This window comes from Bufo gargarizans, chromosome 3 (assembly GCF_014858855.1).
Source record: "Bufo gargarizans isolate SCDJY-AF-19 chromosome 3, ASM1485885v1, whole genome shotgun sequence".
NCBI lineage: Eukaryota > Metazoa > Chordata > Amphibia > Anura > Bufonidae > Bufo > Bufo gargarizans.
The window spans coordinates 382,636,353-382,660,392 of NC_058082.1; the positions used below are offsets into that span (position 1 = coordinate 382,636,353).

Sequence of the window (24,040 nt, forward strand, 5' to 3'; positions counted from 1 at the left end):
GTCAGCAGAGAATCAGTCTTCATGTCATAGCAGAGAATCAGGCTTCACGTCAGCCACCAGTGCAACAGTCCATTGGCATATATTTAGGCCCAGCACCCAGGCAGAGGAGAGAGGTCCCGTAACAGACAATCTGGCTTCATGTCAGCAGAGAATTAGTCTGCATGTCATAGCAGAGAATCAGGCTTCACGTCAGCCACCAATGCAACAGTCCATTGTCAGATATTTAGGCCCAGCACCCAGGCAGAGGAGAGAGGTCCCGTAACAGACAATCTGGCTTCATGTCAGCAGAGAATCAGTCTTCATATCATAGCAGAGAATCAGGCTTCACGTCACCCACCACTGTAAGAGTCCATTTTCATAAATTTAGGCCCATCACCCAGGCAGAGGAGAAAGGTCCCGTAACAGACAATCTGGCTTCATGTCAGCAGAGAATCAGTCTTCATGTCATAGCAGAGAATCAGGCTTCACGTCAGCCACCAGTGCAACAGTCCATTGGCATATATTTAGGCCCAGCACCCAGGCAGAGGAGAGAGGTCCCGTAACAGACAATCTGGCTTCATGTCAGCAGAGAATTAGTCTGCATGTCATAGCAGAGAATCAGGCTTCACGTCAGCCACCACTGCAACAGTCCATTGTCAGATATTTAGGCCCAGCACCCAGGCAGAGGAGAGAGGTCCCGTAACAGAGAATCTGGCTTCATGTCAGCAGAGAATTAGTCTGCATGTCATAGCAGAGAATCAGGCTTCACGTCACCCAACATTGGAACAGTCCATTGGCATATATTTAGGCCCCAGCACCCAGACAGCGGAGAGGTTCATTCAACTTTGGGTAGCCTCGCAATATAATGGTAAAATGAAAATAAAAATAGGATTGAATGAGGAAGTGCCCTGGAGTACAATAATATATGGTTAAGGGGAGGTAGTTAATGTCTAATCTGGACAAGGGACGGACATGTCCTGTGGGATCCATGCCTGGTTCATTTTTATGAACGTCAGCTTGTCCACATTGGCTGTAGACAGGCGGCTGCGTTTGTCTGTAATGACGCCCCCTGCCGTGCTGAATACACGTTCAGACAAAACGCTGGCCGCCGGGCAGGCCAGCACCTCCAAGGCATAAAAGGCTAGCTCTGGCCACGTGGACAATTTAGAGACCCAGAAGTTGAATGGGGCCGAACCATCAGTCAGTACGTGGAGGTGTGTGCACAAGTACTGTTCCACCATGTTAGTGAAATGTTGCCTCCTGCTAGCACGTTGCGTATCAGGTGGTGGTACAGTTAGCTGTGGCGTGTTGACAAAAGTTTTCCACATCTCTGCCATGCTAACCCTGCCCTCAGAGGAGCTGGCCGTGACACAGCTGCCTTGGCGACCTCTTGCTCCTCCTCTGCCTTGGCCTTGGGCTTCCACTTGTTCCCCTGTGACATTTGGGAATGCTCTCAGTAGCGCGTCTACCAACGTGCGCTTGTACTCGCGCATCTTCCTATCACACTCCAGTGCAGGAGGCAGCAGCAGAAGAGGCCGAGGCGGCAGCAGCAGAAGAGGTAGCAGGGGGAGCCTGAGCGACTTCCTTGTTTTTAAGGTGTTTACTCCACTGCAGTTCATCGCTTCAGGCTCTGATGGCACAGCGTGCAAACCACTCGGGTCTTGTCGTCAGCACATTGTTTGAAGAAGTGCCATGCCAGGGAACTCCTTGAAGCTGCCTTTGGGGTGCTCGGTCCCAGATGGCGGCGGTCAGTAGCAGGCGGAGTCTCTTGGCGGCGGGTGTTCTGCTTTTGCCCACTGCTCCCTCTTTTGCTATGCTGTTGGCTCGGTCTCACCACTGCCTCTTCCTCCGAACTGTGAAAGTCAGTGGCACGACCTTCATTCCATGTGGGGTCTAGGACCTCATCGTCCCCTGCATCGTCTTCCACCCAGTCTTGATCCCTGACCTCCTGTTCAGTCTGCACACTGCAGAAAGACGCAGCAGTTGGCACCTGTGTTTCGTCATCATCAGAGACATGCTGAGGTGGTATTCCCATGTCCTCATCATCAGGAAACATAAGTGGTTGTGCGTCAGTGCAGTCTATGTCTTCCACCGCTGGGGAAGGGCTAGGTGGATGCCCTTGGGAAGCCCTGCCAGCAGAGTCTTCAAACAGCATTAGAGACTGCTGCATAACTTGAGGCTCAGACAGTTTCCCTGATATGCATGGGGGTGATGTGACAGACTGATGGGGTTGGTTTTCAGGCGCCATCTGTGCGCTTTCTGCAGAAGACTGGGTGGGAGATAATGTGAACGTGCTGGATCCACTGTCGGCCACCCAATTGACTCATGCCTGTACCTGCTCAGGCCTTACCATCCTTAGAACTGCATTGGGCCCCACCATATATTGCTGTAAATTCTGGCGGCTACTGGGACCTGAGGTAGTTGGTACACTAGGACGTGTGGCTGTGGCAGAACGGCCACGTCCTCTCCCAGCACCAGAGGGTCCACTAACACCACCACGACCATGTCCACGTCCGCGTCCCTTAATAGATGTTTTCCTCATTGTTATCGTTCACCACAACAACAAAAATATTATTTGGCCCAATGTATTGTATTCAAATTCAGCTGAATATAAATTTGAGGCCTAGTATTTAGGCGCTGGGTGACCGGTATAGATTTACTGACAGAATTAGACTTTGAAATGCACAGTAGCGTGTGTGTGAAGTTATTCTGAATGACCCTATGTGCACCTTGAATATTATATACCCTTTTAGGGATAGATTTCAAATAGCTCTGATACAGCAGAAACCACTAAATTATGAAATTGCTAAATTGGGAATTGTATTTCAACCCAGAACAAAAAATGTGCTTTGACGGACACTAAATAACTTACCCAGCCAGAACAGTACAGCGGTAACGACAGATTTAGCGGGATATAAATTTGAGGCCTAGTATTTAGGCGCTGGGTGACCGGTATGGATTTACTGACAGAATTAAACTTGGAAATGCACAGTAGCGTGTGTGTGAAGTTATTCTGAATGACCCTATGTGCACCTTGAATATTATATACCCTTTTAGGGATAGATTTCAAATAGCTCTGATATAGCAGAAACCACTAAATTATGAAATTGCTAAATTGGGAATTGTATTTCAACCCAGAACAAAAAATGTGCTTTGACGGACACTAAATAACTTGCCCAGCCAGAACAGTACAGCGGTAACGACAGATTTAGCGGGATATAAATTTGAGGCCTAGTATTTAGGCGCTGGGTGACCGGTATGGATTTACTGACAGAATTAAACTTGGAAATGCACAGTAGCGTGTGTGTGAAGTTATTCTGAATGACCCTATGTGCACCTTGAATATTATATACCCTTTTAGGGATAGATTTCAAATAGCTCTGATACAGCAGAAACCACTAAATTATGAAATTGCTAAATTGGGAATTGTATTTCAACCCAGAACAAAAAATGTGCTTTGACGGACACTAAATAACTTGCCCAGCCAGAACAGTACAGCGGTAACGACAGATTTAGCGGGCTATAAATTTGAGGCCTAATATTTAGGCACTGGGTGACCGGTATGGATTTACTGACAGAATTAGACTGGGATATGGCCAAAAAATAACCACACTATTGCTGGTTAAATGCACTTGGTGTGACAGCTTGACCAACCACACTACTGAAGATTAAATACACTTGGTGACAGGCGCAGCTTGCCCCTGATGTAGTATATGGCCAAAAAATGAACAGACTATTGCTTGTTAAATGCACTTGGTGTGACAGCTTGACCAACCACACTACTGAGGGTTAAATGCACTTGGTGACGGGTGCAGCTTGCCCCTGATGTAGTATATGGCCAAAAAATAAACAGACTATTTCTGGTTAAATGCACTTGGTGTGACAGCTTCACCCTGATGTAGGCTTTAGCCAAAAAACAACCACACCATTGAGGGTTAAATCCACTTGGTGACAGGCGCAGCTTGCCCCTGATGTAGTATATGGCCAAAAAATGAACAGACTATTGCTGGTTAAATGCACTTGGTGTGACAGCTTGACCAACCACACTACTGAGGGTTAAATGCACTTGGTGACGGGCGCAGCTTGCCCCTGATGTAGTATATGGCAAAAAAAATAAACAGACTATTGCTGGTTAAATGCACTTGGTGTGACAGCTTCACCCTGATGTAGGCTTTAGCCAAAAAACAACCACACCATTGAGGGTTAAATGCACTTGGTGACAGGCGCAGCTTGCCCCTGATGTAGTATATGGCCAAAAAATAAACAGACTATTGCTGGTTAAATGCACTTGGTGTGACAGCTTCACCCTGATGTAGGCTTTAGCCAAAAAACAACCACACCATTGAGGGTTAAATGCACTTGGTCGCAGCTTGTGCTGGCGCACCACAAGACACAAAATGGCCGCCGATCACCCAAGAAAAAAGTGACTGACAAACGGTCTGGGCAGCCTAAAAACAGTGAGCAATTGAATTTCCGCAGCTCAATGATGCACAGCTGCAGATCGATTGATTAATCAAGTCCTTTGGAGGAGTTAATCTGCCTAATCTCACCCTACTGTCGCAGCCGCAACCTCTCCCTACGGTAATCAGAGCAGAGTGACGGGCGGCGCTATGTGACTCCAGCTTAAATAGAGGCTGGGTCACATGGTGCTCTGGCCAATCACAGCCATGCCAATAGTAGGCATGGCTGTGACGGCCTTTTGGGGCAAGTAGTATGACGCTTGTTGATTGGCTGCTTTGCAGCCTTTCAAAAAGCGCCAAGAAAGCGTCACAAAAGTGCCAAGAAAGCGACGAACCCCGAACCCGGACTTTTACGAAAATGTCCGGGTTCGGGTCCGTTTCACGGACACCCCAAAATTTGGTACGAATATACAGTTCGAGTTCGCTCATCCCTACTCATGACCTAACCCCTCAGATGAACACAGTCAAAACAATTTTAAAAGGTGTAAAAAATGGCTTTTTATACACCGTTTTTTAAAATATTTTTTTTACTGTGTTTATCTGACAGGTAAGTTCATGTGTTATTTTTATAGAGCATGTTCTTACTGATGCAGCAATACCTAATATGTCTACTTTTTAAAATTTATTTAGCTTTTACACTATAATATCCTTTAAACAAAAAAATATTCATTTTTGTATCTCCGGAGTCATTGAGTCAATTTATTTTTTGTTTTTAGCCTATTGTCTTAAGTAGGGGCTCATTGTTTGTGGGACGAGAGGACGGTTTTATTGGCACTATTTTAGTGTGCATATGATCACTTTCCATTACTCTTTTTGTGGTGTAAGGTGACACCACAAAAAGCAAATTGTCACCTTACCTTACATCACAAAAAGTGTAATAGCAAGCAATCAAAAAGGGATATGCACCTCAAAATAGTGCCAATAAAACCGTCCTCTCATCCCGCAAACAATGAGCCCCTACTTAAGACAATAGGCTAAAAACAAACAAAAAATGACTCTCAGACTATGGAGATACTACATTTTTATTTTATTTTTGTTTAAAAAAGGATATTATAGTGTAAAACCTAAATACATTTAAAAAAGTAAACATATTAGGTATTGCTGCGTCTGTGCTAATCTGCTCTATAAATATAACAAATGACCTAACCTCTCAAAAAAAACGGTGCCAAAGCAGCAATTTTTGGCCAAATTTTCCATTTTAGAAAGTTTTTTTCCGTTAACAAAGCAAGGGTTAACAGTCAAACAAAACTCTATACTTATTGCCCTGATTCTGTAGTTTTTTTTTAGAAACACCCCATATGTGGTCGTAAAATGCTGTATGGCCAAATGGCAGGGCGCACAAGGAAAGGAGCGCCATATGGTATTTGGAACTCAGATTTTGCTAGACTGTTTTTTTGACACCATATCCCATTTGAAGCCCTCCTGATGCACCCCTAGAGTAGAAACTCCATGAAAGTGACCCCATTTACGAAACTACCCCCTCAAGCTATTCAAAACTGATTTAACAAATTTTTTATAACCCTTTAGGTGTCCCACAAGAGTTATTGGCAAATGGAGATTAAATTTCAGAATAAAATTTTTGTAACCGTGCCTCACAAAAATGTAATATAGAGCAACCAAAAATCATATGTACCCTAAAAATAGTCCCAACTAAACTGCCACCTTATCACGTAGTTTCCAAAATGGGGTCACTTTTGTGGAGTTTCTACTCTAGGGGTGCATCAGGGGGGCTTCAAATGGGACATGGTGTAAATAAACCAGTCCAGCAAAATCTGCCTTCCAGAAACCATATAGTGTTCCTTTCCTTCTGCACCCTGCCGTGTGCCCGTACAGTAGTTTACGACCACATATGGGGTGTTTATATAAACTACAGAATCGGGGCAATAAATATTGAGTTTTGTTTGGCTGTTAACCCTTGCTTTGTTACTGGAAAAATGTATTACATTGGAAAATTTGCCCCCAAAAATTAGAAATTCGAAAATTTCATCTCCATTTGCCAATAACTCTTGTGGAACACCTAAAGGATTAAAAAAGTTCGTAAAATTACTTTTGAGGGGATATTGAGTTTTGTTTGGCTGTTAACCCTTTGTTACTGGAAAAAATGGATTAAAATGTAAAATTTGCCAAAAATCTAAATTCAGAAATGTCATCTCCATTTGCCAATAACTCTTGTGGAACACCTAAAGGGTTAACAAAGTTTGTAAAATCAGTTTTGAATACCTTGAGGGGTGTAGTTTCCAAAATGGGGTAGTTTTTGGGTGGTGTCTATTATGTAAGCCCCACAAAGTGACTTCAGACCTGAACTGGTCCTTAAAGGGAACCTGTCACCGGGATTTTGTGTATAAGGCTGAGGACATGGGTTGCTAGACGGCCGTTAGCACATCCGCAACAACCAGTCCCCATAGCTCTGTGTGCTTTTATTGTGTAAAAAAATGATTTGATACATATACAAATTAGCCTGAGATGAGTCCTGTCCCTGAGATGAGTCAGGGACAGGACTCATCTCAGGTTAATTTGCATATGTATCAAATCAGTTTTTTTGACACAATAAAAGCACACAGAGCTATGGGGACTGGGTATTGTGGACGTGCTAGCGACCATCTAGCAACCCATGTCCTCAGCTCTATACACAAAATCCCGGCGACAGGTTCCCTTTAAATAGTGGTTTTTGGAAAATTGCTGAAAAATTTCAAGATTTGCTTCTAAACTTCTAAGCCTTGTAACATCCCCAAAAAATAAAATGGCATTCCCAAAATGATCCACACATGAAGTAGACATATGGGGAAAGTAAATTAATAACTATTTTTGGAATAGTAGAGAAATTGAAACTTATTATTTTTTACTCCATTTTACCAGTGTCATGAAGTACAACATGTGACGAAAAAATTTCAGAATGGCCTGGATAAGTAAAAGCGTTTTAAAGCTATTCACACATAAAATGACACTAGTCAGATTTGCAAAAAATGGCCTGGTCCTAAGGTGTAAAAAGGCTGTGTCCTTAAGGGGTTAAGGTGAAAATGAGCCCGATCCTTAAGGGGTTAAGCAGTGAAGAGACCACAGCCCATCTGATATTTATGATCTATTCTGTATAATCCCTTTAACCTGTTATGTTAAATGCACTCTTCTATGTGCAGGAAGAGCTGAGCTGATCGATATAGTTTTGTGAGAATGGATTTAGTATAAATTTGTTTTTATTCATTATTCATCCCTGCTTTTTCTATACTTAGCAGTCATTTAATGGTCTTTTTAGTGATTGGCAGCTATTTATGTTTGCACGCGGATACGGAAAAACTGTCAGTCATTGAGTCTCTCCACCCACTGGCCTACATTATACTAAATATTTTCCCACTGTATATCAGCTCAGGTTCTCCTGCTCTATAACAGGCTGCCCACAGATCAGAGAGTTTAACATGAGGGACGGACCGGCACACTCCATATCTGGGATTCAGTGAAGGAAGAAGAATGAGAGGCGGAGAAAATCAGTGTATTAAGAACTAATTTATTTACCTAAAATGATATTTACGGATAAAATGCCAGGGGTAGCGATAAGGGTGGGTATACAATTGAGTAATAATAAATATATCGTATAAAAATAGTACAAAAGTCGTACAAAGTAGTACAAAAATGTTGCAAAAATAGTACAAAATTCTGGATATAGATAGTCTTATAGTAGTCCAAAAAATGTATAGTATTAGTAGTATAAATTAATGCATAATGTCAATAGCGGTTTCTGCATCCAAAATAGGTTGATGCGTTTAAATAGCAAAGATTGATGCATAAGATCACAGGTGGTGAGAGTTTGTAAAAAAGTTTGTAAAAAAGGTTATGAGGCAGGCAGGTCAGGTGTACAGGTTTCTGGTTGTGTCCCGCACAGAAGCCTTGCTCTGCCTGCTGTTACCTTTGATGCCTTTGCGGCAGTGGCGACTCTAGGAACAATATATAGGGGGGGCACAAAGATACCACAGTGAATAATAGGGGGGCAAAAACAAAATAAGTCTATATAAATAAGATTACAAAATACGAGAGAATTGCGGTATGCAGGGATAAATTTATAATAAAACAATTTACTTACAAAAGAAGCTATTCAGTCGTCTGCTGTGCCATCCTCTGCTTGCTTCCGTGGATTCTTTCCCCTTCTTTCAGTCTCCTGTCAGTGCGCAGGCGCACTGTTATGGTGGATCTGTGGAAGACACACTGTTATGGGGGCATCTGTGGATGACACTGTTATTATGCCTCTCACCACTCCCATATCAGCCCCCATGCCTCTCATTAGCCCCCATATCAGCCCTTATGCCTCATTAGCCCCCATTATAAGCCCTTATGCCTCTTATTAGCCCCATTATGCCTCTTATTAGCCCCCATTATGCCTCTTATCACCCCCATATCAGCCCCATGCCTCTCATTAGCCCCCATATCAGCCCTTATGCCTCATTAGCCCCCATTATAACTCTTATTAGCCCCCATTATGCCTCTCATCACCCCCATGACAGCCCCCATGCCTCTCATTAGAACCCATATCAGCCCTTATGCCTCATTAGCCCCATTATAAGCCCTTATGCCTCATTAGCCCCTATTATGCCTCTTATTAGCCCCCATTATGCCTCATTAGCCACCATATGCCTCATTAGCCCCATTATTTATCTAATTAGCCCCCATTATGCCTCTCATTAGCCCCTATTATGCCGCTTATTAGCGCCCATATGCCTCATTAGCCCCCATATGCCTCATTAGCTCCCATATGCCCCATTAGCCCCCATTAGGCCTCTAATAGTCTAATTAGACCCCGGGGCTGCAAACAATAACATAGGGGGGGCAATTGCCCCCCCCCACTCACCCTCCTGTAGCGACACCACTACTTTGCGGTGTCCCGTCAGTGCTGCCGATCCTTGTCTGTGTGCTGTAGGTGGGTTCTCCTTGTATCCAGCTTGTGGGCGGAGTGCACAATGGACTCTGATGCCCCACGTGGTCTTGGCGACTCACGTGATGTGTGATCGGCGTACCACGTGGTCTGATATGAGCGGCGTTCCACGTGATTCAGGACCGTTGTGAGTGAATCTTGTAGTGAGGGATATGCCGGCTGGAAAGATGATAGGTAAGCGATTCCTAATGGTGGTCGGTGTCCTCTGTAAACTGGTCTTTGACCAGACGCATTTCGGAGTCTTAGCTGACTCCTTCCTCAGTGGTGACCTGCTAGTTGGATTGGCGCCCTTTTTATCCCCCTCCTTTAATTAAAGGTTATCTCTTTCGATTGGTCCCATGTGTCTTCAATTAAGTGAATGAGTGGTTGTTAACTATTTTGATGCTGAACTAATTTCAATGAGAGAGATGGCATGTGAATGTCCGTTTGGGCGTGGGGCAAATGTGGGGTTGGGACGAGTGGTGTTTCTTATGTGTAGAGTAAATAAGATAAATGGGTAATGTGGTGATATATATTAGAATAGGTAGTATGGTGATATATATTAAAGGTGTAATGACCGGTGTCACACACAGGGAGGAAAACAGGGAAAGGTGGTGATCCCTAACTCACCTTGCGGCTGGCACCTGACTGCCCTGATGTCCCTAGACGGGTTCCTCACCCGTGCGGCGATCACGTGCCTAAACCCTGGCTTTCCCTGAAATGAGCCCTAGATAGTGAACGGGCCGGTGGGATCGCTAGTCCGCACCACTGCGCTAAGAGGGAAACACCAGGGAGAGGACAGACAAACACAAACACCCAGGTGGACGACCACAGCAGTCCACAAAGGTCCAACAGGGATCCGGAGGGTAGCGTTCTGAATCAACAGTCAGAGAACGCAGCAACACAGCTCCAGTGGGTCAGGATAGATGTCCAGGCAGGAAGCTCTATCTTTGGCAACCAGAGAAGTGTGAGAGGGGAATATAAGGAGGTTTGGGAGTGCTGGACAAGGAACAGCTGAGGAGAAGGAGCTACGGATCCCTGAGTGAGCCAAAAGGGTTTGCAAAGCAAACTCAGAAAGCTACCATAAGGGAAACAGCCCTATCTTAAATAGAGCGTGCAGCCAACCGCTGCGACTTCCTGACCCCGGGTATAACGGAGTCAGGCGTGGTTCTCGATACCCTCGTGACAGTACCCCCCTCTCTAAGAGGGGCCTCCGGACACTCAGGACCAGGTCTCTCAGGATGAGAGGCATGAAAAACCCGAACTAACCTGTCGGCGTTTACCTCAGACGCAGGAACCCACATTCTTTCCTCGGGACCGTAACCTCTCCAATGCACCAGATATTGAAGAGAGCGGCGGACCCGACGAGAATTAACAATTTTGGATATCTGAAATTCTAGATTACCATCCACGACAACAGGAGGGGGTGGCTGCAGTGATGGTTCTAGAGGTGGAACATATTTTTTGAGTAACGACTTATGAAAAACATTATGAATTTTAAAAGTCTGAGGTAACTCCAGGCGAAAAGCCACGGGGTTGATGATGGCTACAATTTTGTAAGGGCCAATAAACCTAGGACCCAGTTTCCAAGAGGGAACCTTCAATTTAATATTCCTAGTAGACAACCACACATAGTCATTCACTCCTAGGTCCGGACCTGGCGACCGTCTCTTATCAGCCATGCATTTGTATTTACCTCCCATATTTTTCAAGTTAGCTTGCACCTTCTGCCATACTGATGAAAGAGATGACGAAAAACGTTCCTCTTCGGGAACCCCAGAAGACCCCCCCTCTTTGAAAGTACAGAATTGGGGATGAAAACCATATGCACCAAGAAATGGTGACTTGCCAGTGGATTCCTGACGACGATTATTTATGGCAAACTCAGCTAACGGTAAATATGATGACCACAACTCTTGGTTTTCAGACACAAAACATCTTAGATATGTCTCAAGGTTTTGTTTGGTACGCTCAGTCTGTCCATTCGACTGAGGATGGAAAGCTGAGGAAAAGGACAAGTGTACCCCCAAATGGGAACAAAAAGCTTTCCAAAATTTAGAAATAAACTGGGTACCCCGATCCGAAACAACATCGGAGGGGACCCCGTGAAGCTTCACGATTTCACTGACGAATACCTGAGCAAGAGTCTTAGCATTAGGTAGTGCGGGTAACGCAATGAAGTGTACCATTTTGCTAAACCTGTCCACTACTACCAAAATAACTGTTTTACCTGCAGACAAAGGTAAGTCAGTGATAAAATCCATTGACAGATGTGTCCACGGTCTATTGGGAATGATGAGTGGTAATAGAGACCCTGCAGGACGTGTATGTGAAACTTTTGCGCGCGCACAGGTAGAACAAGAAGACACAAAATCGAATACATCCTGACGCAACCTTGGCCACCAAAAACGACGAGACAATAGCTCCAAGGTTGCTTTACTACCCGGGTGCCCAGCAAGTGCCGAATTATGATGTTCCTTTAATAATTCGAAACGTAGGTTCAACGGTACAAACAATTTCTCTGAGGGGCAAGAGACCGGGGCGTCCCCCTGGGCCTCTAGCACCTTCCCCTCCAAAACAGAGTGTACCGCAGAGACAACCACTCCTCTTTGTAGAATGGGCACCGGATCACTCACAGTACCCCCTCCAGGGAAACAACGAGATAGTGCATCAGCCTTGGTGTTCTTTGCCCCAGGACGATAGGTAATCACAAAGTTAAACCTGGTAAAAAATAGCGACCACCTAGCCTGTCTAGGGGTGAGACACTTAGCTGATTCGAGGTACAGGAGATTTTTGTGGTCCGTAATCACAGTGACGGGGTGGACTGCCCCCTCTAAGAAGTGACGCCACTCCTCAAACGCAAGTTTAATAGCTAATAGTTCCCTATTGCCAATATCGTAGTTCTTTTCTGCTGCAGATGGTTTTTTCGAAAAGAAAGCACAAGGACGCCATTTGCCAGGAGACGGACCCTGACACAGCACCGCCCCCACTCCCACCTCTGACGCATCGACTTCAACAATAAAAGGCTGAGAGACATCAGGTTGGACTAGTACAGGTGCTGAGGTAAACCTCTCTTTTAGAGAGGAAAAAGCAACTTTAGCGGCGTCAGACCATTTAGAAAAATCAGACCCCTTCCTAGTCATGTCAGTAAGCGGTTTTACAATAAGTGAATAATTTTTAATGAATTTCCTATAGAAATTCGCGAAGCCCAAGAACCGTTGTAGTGCTTTGAGGTTCTCAGGAAGATCCCAATCTAAAATTGCCTGGACCTTCCTAGGATCCATACGGAAACCTGAAGCAGATAAAAAATAACCCAGGAATTGTATTTCCTGAACGGCGAAGACACATTTTTCAATCTTAGCATATAATTCATTCGTCCGTAGGACCTGCAGTACTTGTCTGACATGCACCTCATGTGTTTTCAGATCAGACGAATAAATTAAAATATCATCTAGGTATATTACCACAAAACTGCCGATTAGATGACTAAAAATGTCATTAACGAAATGTTGAAAGACGGCAGGAGCATTGGTCAGACCGAAAGGCATAACTAGATTTTCATAATGCCCCTCAGAGGTGTTAAACGCTGTCTTCCACTCACCCCCTCCTTAATACGAATCAGATTGTAGGCCCCCCTAAGATCAAGTTTGGAGAACCACCTAGCACCCGCAATCTGATTAAACAGGTCAGGAATGAGAGGAAGAGGGTATGGGTCTCGGATGGTTATCCGATTTAATTCGCGAAAATCCAAGCAAGGACGCAGGCCCCCATCTTTCTTTTTAACAAAGAAAAACCCTGCAGCCACGGGTGAAGAAGAGGGCCTGATGTGTCCCTTAGCCAAGCTCTCTGAGAAATAATCTTTCATGGCTTGTCTCTCTGGACCCCGAAAGATTATATAACCTGGTCTTGGGTAATTTTGCGCCGGGAATAAGGTTAACCGGGCAATCATAAGGACGATGAGGTGGTAACTTCTGACAACCCTTTTCAGAAAAAACATCCTCAAAATCAGAAATAAATGTAGGTAGGGTAGTTATGGAGGCGACTAAGCAATTGCTATTTAAGCAATTTTCTCTGCACTGCTCACTCCACTCCAATATCTCCCTGGCCTGCCAATCCACTACTGGATTGTGCGCTACCAACCAGGGAAGACCCAGCACCACCGGAGTGGGAAGCCCCTCGAGAACATAACCTGAAAGCATCTCGTTATGGTGGTCCCCTACCCGAAGGTGTATATTATGAACAATGTGGGTGAGGTTTCTCTGAGACAGGGGAGCAGAATCAATAGCGAATATGGGAATGGGTCTCTGTAACGTACAGAGAGACAAACCCAAAGTGCGGGCAAAATGGGCATCTATCAAATTTACCCCTGCTCCACTGTCTAAAAAGAAAGAAATAGTCTCCGTCTTATCACCAAAAATAATAACCGCTGGCAACACAAATTGCGATGTACGTATGGAGGAGACGTATACCCCCCGGCTGACATCCTCCACACAGCCTGGGGTAAGTAGTTTTTCCGACGGTCTTTTGTTTCTGAGGAAAGAAGGACAGACATTAATGAAATGACCCCTCTCCCCACAAAAAAAACAAACCCCACGCCTACGGCGAGCCTCAGGAGGACGGACCTGACGAGTAGTTCCTCCTAGCTGCATAGGCTCGTCTAAGTCCGTACAGACTAACTGCTGCTTGGGAGGAGTTACCAATTTCTCCGGTTCTTTCAACCTGTCCCTAAGGCGTCTCTCTATACGGACTCTCGGGTCTCATATAATGCAAGCGCATCCTTAACCCTTTCGGATAACCCAGAGCAGAACTGACTCCTGAGAGCCGGGTCGTTCCATTGGGTATCCGTAGCCCACCTACGGAATTCAGAGCAATACTCCTCTACCGGCCGTTCTCCTTGTAAGAGTCTCCGTAATCTTGATTCAGCCAGTGCTACTCGGTCAGGGTCGTCATATATGAGACCCAAGGCCCCGAAAAACTCATACACTGACCGAAGAGCCTGGGAATCAGTAGGTAAAGAGAACGCCCAGGACTGCGGGTCCCCCTGCAGCAGGGAAATAACAACCCCCACCCGCTGATCTTCATTACCAGAGGAGTAAGGGCGCAGTTTAAAATATAACTTACAGGCCTCACGGAATGTCAAAAACTTGTCCCTTCCCCCAGAAAATCTGTCAGGGAGAGGGACCTTGGGTTCCGCAAAAAACTGGTTACCAGTAGCAAACGCTGGGCTTGCGGTCAGTTGTAATTGCTGCTGTTGCTGGAGGACCGACGCCTTCAATCCTACCACCTCCAAAGACAGGCCATGAAATTGTTTGGACAGAGCAGCAATTTGATACATACTGGATTCTAAGTAGGTAAAAAAAAAATTTTTTTACTTTTTTTTTTTTTTTTAACCTACACAAAATAAGGGCCAGAGATAATGTAATGACCGGTGTCACACACAGGGAGGAAAACAGGGAAAGCCCTGCCCAAGGGAGAGGGAAAGGTGGTGACCCCTAACTCACCTTGCGGCTGGCACCTGACTGCCCTGACGTCCCTAGACGGGTTCCTCACCCGGTGCGGCGATCACGTGCCTAAACCCTGGCTTTCCCTGAAATGAGCCCTAGATAGTGAACGGGCCGGTGGGATCGCTAGTCCGCACCACTGCACTAAGAGGGAAACACCAGGGAGAGGACAGACAAATACAGACAAACACAAACACCCAGGTGGACGACCACAGCAGTCCACAAAGGTCCAACAGGGATCCGGAGGGTAGCGTTCTGAATCAACAGTCAGAGAACGCAGCAACACAGCTCCAGTGGGTCAGGATAGATGTCCAGGCAGGAAGCTCTATCTCTGGCAACCAGAGAAGTGTGAGAGGGGAATATAAGGAGGTTTGGGAGTGCTGGACAAGGAACAGCTGAGGAGAAGGAGCTACGGATCCCTGAGTGAGCCAAAAGGGTTTGCAAAGCAAACTCAGAAAGCTATCATAAGGGAAACAGCCCTATCTTAAATAGAGCGTGCAGCCAACCGCTGCGACTTCCTGACCCCGGGTATAACGGAGTCAGGCGTGGTTCTCGATACCCTCATGACAAAAGGTCGTATATATTGAAGGTGAAGGTCCGTTGGGGGGTGGGGCAAATGTGATATTGGGATGGGTGGTGTTTCTTGTGGGCAGAGTAAATAAGTTAAGTGGGTAATATGGTGATATATTAAAATAGGTAATATGGTGATATACGTTAGAAGGTGAAAATATATTGAAGGTGAGTTAGGGTATATCTTGTGTGATGCACAGAGGAGTTGATGGGTACACAAAATGTGATTGTGTATAGAGACACAAGGATGCATGTAAATGTAGGGGTTTATGATGTATACAGGGGTATGCTGGACATTGTGATATATATATGGAGGATGCATTGGGCAAATGCTGGACATGTACAAGTCTGTGTTTGATAAATTGGTGGAATGGGGGCAGGGGTTCAAAGCCCAGGGGAGGTCGGAGTGCTGGTAAACAGCCGGACTACGACCTCCCATAAGCACAGAACACCCATCCCAGGTTGCAGAGTTGTTTATAAGTGTGGAATGTGTCTAGTTCAAAAATAAATCTAGATTCTATGCGGGACATTTTTGCTATATGATCGCCTCCTCTCCAGTCTCTAAATTTTTTCTATTGCTGTAAAAGAAAGACCACTAGGGTCTTGGTTGTGGTGTGTTTTGAAGTGGCTAGATAGGGAGCGTTTGTCGTGTCCTTTCTTGATATTGTTGATGTGTTCTGATATATATATTTTTTTATACTACACCCCTCAAAGTATTAAAGAACTCTGAAAAAACGGGTCTCAGAACACATCAACAATATCAAGAAAGGACACGACAAACACACCCTATCTAGCCACTTCAAAATCCACCTACAGCACACAGACAAGGATCGGCAGCAGTGACGGGACACCGCAAAGGCACCAAAGGTAACAGCATGCAGAGCAAGGCTTCTGACCTGCCTGCCACATAACCTTTTTTACAAACTTTTTTACAAACTCTCACCATCTGCGATCTTATGCATTAATCTTTGCTATTTAACCACCTCCGGACCGCCTAACGCAGATGTGCGGTCCGGAGGTGGCAGCCCTGCGCTCAACGACGCATATATACGCGTCATCTCGCGAGGGCCGGGATTTCCTGTGAACGCGCGCACACAGGCGCGCGCGCTCACAGGAACGGAAGGTAAGCGAGTGGATCTCCAGCCTGCCAGCGGCGATCGCTCGCTGGCAGGCTGGAGATCCGAATTTTTTAACCCCTAACAGGTATATTAGACGCTGTTTTCATAACAGCGTCTAATATACCTCCTACCTGGTCCTCTGGTGGTCCCTTTTGTTAGGATCGACCACCAGAGGACTCAGGTAGGTCAGTACAGTCGCACCAAACACCACACTTCACTACACTACACTACACCCCCCCGTCACTTATTAACCCCTTATAAACCCCTGATCACCCATGATCACTCCATATAAACTCCCTGATCACCCCCCTGTCATTGATCACCGCCCTGTCATTGATCACCCCCCTGTCAGGCTCCGTTCAGACGTCCGTATGATTTTTACGGATCCACGGATACATGGATCGGATCCGCAAAACGCATACGGACGTCTAAATGGAGCCTTACAGGGGGGTGATCAATGACAGGCGGGTGATCACCCATATACACTCCCTGATCACCCCCCTGTCATTGATCACCCCCCTGTAAGGCTCCATTCAGACGTCCGCATGATTTTTACGGATCCATGGATACATGGATCGGATCCGCAAAACACATGCAGACGTCTGAATGGAGCCTTACAGGGGGGTGATCAATGACAGGTGGGTGATCACCCATATACACTCCCTGATCACCCCCTGTCATTGATCACCCCCCTGTCATTGATCACCCCCCTGTAAGGCTCCATTCAGACGTCCGCATGATTTTTACGGATCCATGGATACATGGATCGGATCCGCAAAACACATGCGGACGTCTGAATGGAGCCTTACAGGGGGTGATTAATGACAGGCGGGTGATCACCCATATACACTCCCTGATCACCCCCCTGTCATTGATAACCCCCCTGTAAGGCTCCATTCAGACGTCCGCATGTGTTTTGTGGATCCGATCCATGTATCCATGGATCCGTAAAAAATCATGCGGATGTCTGAATGGAGCCTTACAGGGGGGGTGATCAGTGACAGGGGGGTGATCACCCTGATCACCCCCTGTCATTGATAACCCCCCTGTAAGGCTCCATTCAGACGTCCGCATGTGTTTTGTGGATCCGATCCATGTATCCATGGATCCGTAAAAAATCATGCGGATGTCTGAATGGAGCCTTACAGGGGGGGTGATCAGTGACAGGGGGGTGATCACCCTGATCACCCTGATCACCCCCTGTCATTGATAACCCCCCTGTAAGGCTCCATTCAGACGTCCGCATGTGTTTTGTGGATCCGATCCATGTATCCATGGATCCGTAAAAAATCATGCGGATGTCTGAATGGAGCCTTACAGGGGGGGTGATCAGTGACAGGGGGGTGATCACCCTGATCACCCCCTGTCATTGATAAGCCCCCTGTAAGGCTCCATTCAGACGTCCGAATGTGTTTTGTGGATCCGATCCATGTATCCATGGATCCGTAAAAAATCATGCGGATGTCTGAATGGAGCCTTACAGGGGGGGGTGATCAGTGACAGGGGGGTGATCACCCTGATCACCCCCTGTCATTGATAACCCCCCTTTAAGGCTCCATTCAGACATCCGCATGTGTTTTGTGGATCCGATCCATGTATCCATGGATCCGTAAAAAATCATGCGGACATCTGAATGGAGCCTTACAGGGGGGGTGATCAGTGACAGGGGGTGATCACCCTGATCACCCCCTGTCATTGATAACCCCCCTGTAAGGCTCCATTCAGACGTCCGCATGTGTTTTGTGGATCCGATCCATGTATCCATGGATCCGTAAAAAATCATGCGGACGTCTGAATGGAGCCTTACAGGGGGGGTGATCAGTGACAGGGGGGTGATCACCCTGATCACCCCCTGTCATTGATAACCCCCTGTAAGGCTCCATTCAGACCTCCGCATGTGTTTTGTGGATCCGATCCATGTATCCATGGATCCGTAAAAAATCATGCGGACATCTGAATGGAGCCTTACAGGGGGGGTGATCAGTGACAGGGGGGTGATCACCCTGATCACCCCCTGTCATTGATAACCCCCCTGTAAGGCTCCATTCAGACGTCCGCATGTGTTTTGTGGATCCGATCCATGGATCCGTAAAAATTATACGGACGTCTGAATGGAGCCTTACCAGGGGGGTGATCAATGACAGGGGGGTGATCCGGGAGTCTAACATTTTTAGACATTTATATTCCAGACTTCTTCTCACGCTTTAGGGCCCCTAAAAAGCCAGGGCAGTATAAATACCCCACATGTGACCCCATTTCGGAAAGAAGACACCCCAAGGTATTCGCTGAGAGGCATATTGAGTCCATGAAAGATTGAAATTTTTGTCCTAAGTTAGCGGAAAGTGAGACTTTGTGAGAAAAAAACCAAAAAAATCAATTTCCGCTAACTTATGCAAAAAATAAAAAAAATTCTAGGAACTCGCCAGGCCCCTCATTGAATACCTTGGGGTGTCTTCTTTCCAAAGTGGGGTCACATGTGGGGTATTTATACTGCCCTGGCTTTTTAGGGGCCCGAAAGTGTGAGAAGAAGTCTGGGATCCAAATGTCTAAAAATGCCCTCCTAAAAGGAATTTGGGCCCCTTTGCGCATCTAGGCTGCAAAAAAGTGTCACACATCTGGTATCGCCGTACTCAGGAGAAGTTGGGGAATGTTTTTTAGGGGTGTCATTTTACATATACCCATGCTGGGTGAGAAAAATATCTTGGTCAAATGCCAACTTTGTATAAAAAAATAGGAAAAGTTGTCTTTTGCCAAGATATTTCTCTCACCCAGCATGGTTATATGTAAAATGGCACCCCAAAACACATTCCCCAACTTCTCCTGAGTACGGCAATACCAGATGTGTGACACTTTTTTGCAGCCAAGGTGGGCAAAGGGGCACACATTCCAAAGTGCACCTTTCGGATTTCACAGGCCATTTTTTACAGATTTTGATTGCAAGGTACTTTTTACACATTTTGGCCCCTAAATTGCCAGGGCAGTATAACTATGCCACAAGTGACCCCATTTTGGAAAGAAGACACCCCAAGGTATTCCGTGAGGGGCACGGCGAGTTCCTAGAATTTTTTATTTTTTGTCACAAGTTAGCGGAAAATGATGATTTTTCTTTTTTTTTCTTTTTTCCTTACAAAGTCTCATATTCCACTAACTTGCGACAAAAAAATAAAAGATTCTAGGAACTCGTCATGACCCTCACGGAATACCTTGGGGTGTCGTCTTTCCAAAATGGGGTCACTTGTGGCGTAGTTATACTGCCCTGGCAATTTAGGGGCCCAAATGTGTGAGAAGAACTTTGCAATCAAAATGTGTAAAAAATGACCGGTGAAATCCAAAAGGTGCACTTTGGAATATGTGCCCCTTTGCCCACCTTGGCAGCAAAAAAGTGTCACACATCTGGTATCGCCGTACTCAGGAGAAGTTGGGGAATGTGTTTTGGGGTGTCATTTTACATATACCCATGCTGGGTGAGAAAAATATCTTGGTCAAATGCCAACTTTGTATAAAAAAATGGGAAAAGTTGTCTTTTGCCAAGATATTTCTCTCACCCAGCATGGGTATATGTAAAATGACACCCCAAAACACATTCCCCAACTTCTCCTGAGTACGGCGATACCAGATGTGTGACACTTTTTTGCAGCCAAGGTGGGCAAAGGGGCACATATTCCAAAGTGCACCTTTCGGATTTCACCGGCCATTTTTTACACATTTTGATTGCAAAGTTCTTCTCACACATTTGGGCCCCTAAATTGCCAGGGCAGTATAACTACGCCACAAGTGACCCCATTTTGGAAAGAAGACACCCCAAGGTATTCCGTGAGGGGCATGGCGAGTTCCTAGAATTTTTTATTTTTTGTCGCAAGTTAGTGGAATATGAGACTTTGTAAGAAAAATAAAAAATAAATAAAATCATCATCATTTTCCGCTAACTTGTGACAAAAAATAAAAAGTTCTATGAACTCACTATGCCCATCAGCGAATACCTTAGGGTGTCTACTTCCCGAAATGGGGTCATTTGTGGGGGTTTTCTACTGTTTGGGCATTGTAGAACCTCAGGAAACATGACAGGTGCTCAGAAAGTCAGAGCTGTTTCAAAAAGCGGAAATTCACATTTTTGTACCATAGTTTGTAAATGCTATAACTTTTACCCAAACCATTTTTTTTTTTTGCCCAAACATTTTTTTTTTATCAAAGACATGTAGAACAATAAATTTGGTGAAAAATTTATATATGGATGTCGGTTTTTTTTGCAAAATTTTACAGCTGAAAGTGAAAAATGTCATTTTTTTGCAAAAAAGTCGTTACATTTTGATTAATAACAAAAAAAGTAAAAATGTCAGCAGCAATAAAATACCACCAAATGAAAGCTCCATTAGTGAGAAGAAAAGGAGGTAAAATTCATTTGGGTGGTAAGTTGCATGACCGAGCGATAAACGGTGAAAGGAGTGTAGTGCCGAAGTGTAAAAAGTGCTCTGGTCATGAAGGGGGTTTCACCTAGCGGGGCTGAAGTGGTTAAACGCATCAACCTATTTTGGATGCAGCAACCGCTATTGACATTATGCATTCATTTATACTACTAATACTATACATTTTTTGGACTACTATAAGACTATCTATATCCGGAATGTTGTACTATTTTTGCAACATTTTTGTACTACTCTGTACGACTTTTGTACAATTTTTATACGATTTTTATATGATATATTTATTATTACTCAATTGTATACCCACCCTTATCGCTACCCCTGGCATTTTATCTGTAAATACCATCTTAGGTGAATAAATTAGTTCTTAATACACTGATTTTCTCCGCCTCTCATTCTTCTTCCTTCACTGAATCCCAGATATTGAGTGTGACCGTCCGTCCTTCAAACCCATCACTCTGTAACTCTGTCACTGGCTGGGTGAGCCAGTTAGACCTAGAGCACCTTGCATGATATTAGGACTGGTAAGCACCCACACAACCTATTCTCCAATTTAACATGAAAGTTTCCTTTAGGGCTCATGCACACGACCGTTGTTTTGGTCTGCATCCGACCTGCATATTTTGCGGCTTGGACATGGACCCATTCACTTCAGCGTTGCTCCGTTAGAATAGACAGTTATATTAATGGCTGTCCGTGCCGTTCCGCAAATTGCCGCCACGCAAACCGTAAAACACACAGCGGTCTTGTGCATGTAGCCTTAAAATAACAAATTTTATCTGCATTTCTGCAGAATTTTAAAAGGCATGCCTAGTCTTCACCCCAATTTCAGCTCCAAAGTATCCTTTTCAAATCGTTCATTGCAAAATTATAGCACTTCTTGATTATATTTTGTGCTTCCTGAAGGTCAGAATACACCCTCCCCCCCAATCAATCATATATCTAACCCCAGTTGTCATGGTCATTTGCGATTGTGGCATTTGAGCAGTTATTTATAGAATGGGGCTCCTTCCAACATCCGAATGGCGTTGTTGCAGGATACATCATATAGTACATGACAGCCTATTTTTAACAAACCTGGAACTGGCCCTGTACCTCACATGGTCCAAAGCTCTCTCCATTCATTGTTCAAATTGCACTGCTGCATTTATTTCAAGCTGGTAGCTCAGAGGGTATGTCCTGTCTGCTGCAGCCGGTGCTAGTAAAAGGATGGAACTAGGCATGTACGTCCACCTTAAAGGGTTTCTACCACTTCATTTTCACATAATTAGCTTTTAGACACTAGCGATCCGCTAGTGTCTGCTCTGCCAAACAATCCTAATATAATAGCTTTTGGGGCAGCCGTTTTGCTAAAAAAAGAACTTCAATTGATATGCTTATGACCCTCTAGGTGCTATGGGGGCGTCATTAGCACCTAGAGGATCGGTCTACCTTCACAAAATGCCCAGCGCATCCCTCCAGCCCGCCCATCTCCTCCGGAATGCGATCAAGCGGACGAATTCTCGCGCATTCGCCGTGCGCGTCTGTATTCGGCGCATGCACAGTGAATGTCCGACCGCTTCCCTGCTCAGACATCTCCACTGCGCCTGTTCCTCGGAGCACTATGACGTCATCGGCGCAGGCGCAGTGGAGATGTCTGAGCAGGGAAGCGGGGGGACATTCACTGCGCATGCGCCGAATACAGACGCGCACGGTGCATTTGCGAGAATTCGTCCTCTTGATCGCATTCCGGAGCAGATGGGCGGGCTGGAGGGACGCGCTGGGCGGCGGCATTTTGTGAAGGTAGACCGATCCTCTAGGTGCTAATGACGCCTCCATAGCACCTAGAGGGTCATTAGCATATCAATATAAGTTCTTTTTTTAGCGAAACGGCTGCCCCAACAGCTATTATATTAGGATTGTTTGGCAGAGCAGACACTAGCGGATCGCTAGTGTCTGAAAGCTAATTATGTGAAAACGAAGTGGTAGAAACCCTACTGGCCTGGATTTCTTCTGAGTGCAGGAGTGCACAGCGTCATTGGTTGCTATGACGCCGTGCGCTTCCTGCTGCCACTGCAGTACAGTAATACACTGCAGCAGCAGCAGGAAGTGCACGGCGTCATAGCAACCAATGCATGAGGCTTTATTGAGGTTGATAGAGAAATTAAAACAAGCAAACAGCAAGTGGTGCTATAAAGATAGATTTAATTGAATAAATCAGTGGCTATACTAAGTTTTCAATTACATGCAATTGCTAAATTATGCAGATCCAGGAGCAGGTTTGAGCACTGTAAAATATTTTTGACAACCCTTTCAATAAGAATCTTGTGATTTTCATCCCTCCTCCTCGCTCCAGCCAGGCTGCTTTGCTATGACAGTATATTACTTGCAGTATCACATTATTACCATCTATTGTAGAGCAAAGTTCCTGCTTTACAACAGATAGTTAAGCAGTGTAGTGAGATCCCTCTGCCCCTCCCTCCCTAAACAGCTCTAAAAGTGGAAGCAACTGGTCGCTAGAGGTAATTTTTATACGAGTCCTTGATAACCCCTTTATTTTGTGTTTCCTTTTCCCGTTGAAGGTTTACCAAGAACTTGTCACCAGAACAAATAAATTTGAGCACCCTGCGAGGTGAGGGACATTTGACAGACTTGCAACTAGATGAAGAGGCACTACAGAACATGCTTGATTTGCCAACATGGCTTGCTGTTACACGTGTCTACTGTAATCGTGCTGCTATTCGGGTAAGTATTGTTTGATATTTAATATAAACTGAAAAAACTGTTTATTTACTTAAATTACCATATTGTAATATAGTTGCTGCTTGCAAGTATTTAATCCTGTAAAGGGGTTGTCCAACTTTTTAACACTTTTTGGGGGACATGGGACACTGTGACATGGGGAAAAAAACTGCAATTCTGCTATTGTTTCTTAAATTAGAAATTTTGCACCATTCGCTGTGTAGCTTCAATAACGTTACAATTAGAGATGAGCGAATTTCATATTTTGAAATTCGTTCACACTTCATTACAGAATTGTTCATTCCTTCGGTTAAAAATGGATTAAAATGTGATCAAAAAGTCAAATTCACCCTAAAATGGTACAAGAGTAAAC

At 45.1% G+C, this 24,040-nt stretch overlaps 1 protein-coding gene across 8 annotated transcripts in view; it reads left to right on the forward strand.

The window, feature by feature from the left end:
* The window catches only part of UHRF1BP1 (UHRF1 binding protein 1), a 715,822-nt gene that overhangs the window by 118,695 nt on the left and 573,087 nt on the right, over positions 1 to 24,040 (forward strand). For 7 of the 8 annotated variants that reach the window (XM_044288182.1, XM_044288177.1, XM_044288180.1 and 4 more), the window contains one exon: positions 23,508 to 23,670. In XM_044288182.1, the coding sequence (XP_044144117.1) occupies positions 23,608 to 23,670 (63 nt within the window). In that variant the 5' untranslated portion in view covers positions 23,508 to 23,607. Of the gene's footprint in view, positions 1 to 21,366; positions 21,471 to 23,507; positions 23,671 to 24,040 lie in introns of all 8 variants that reach the window. The other variant, XM_044288181.1, reaches the window with a different exon arrangement.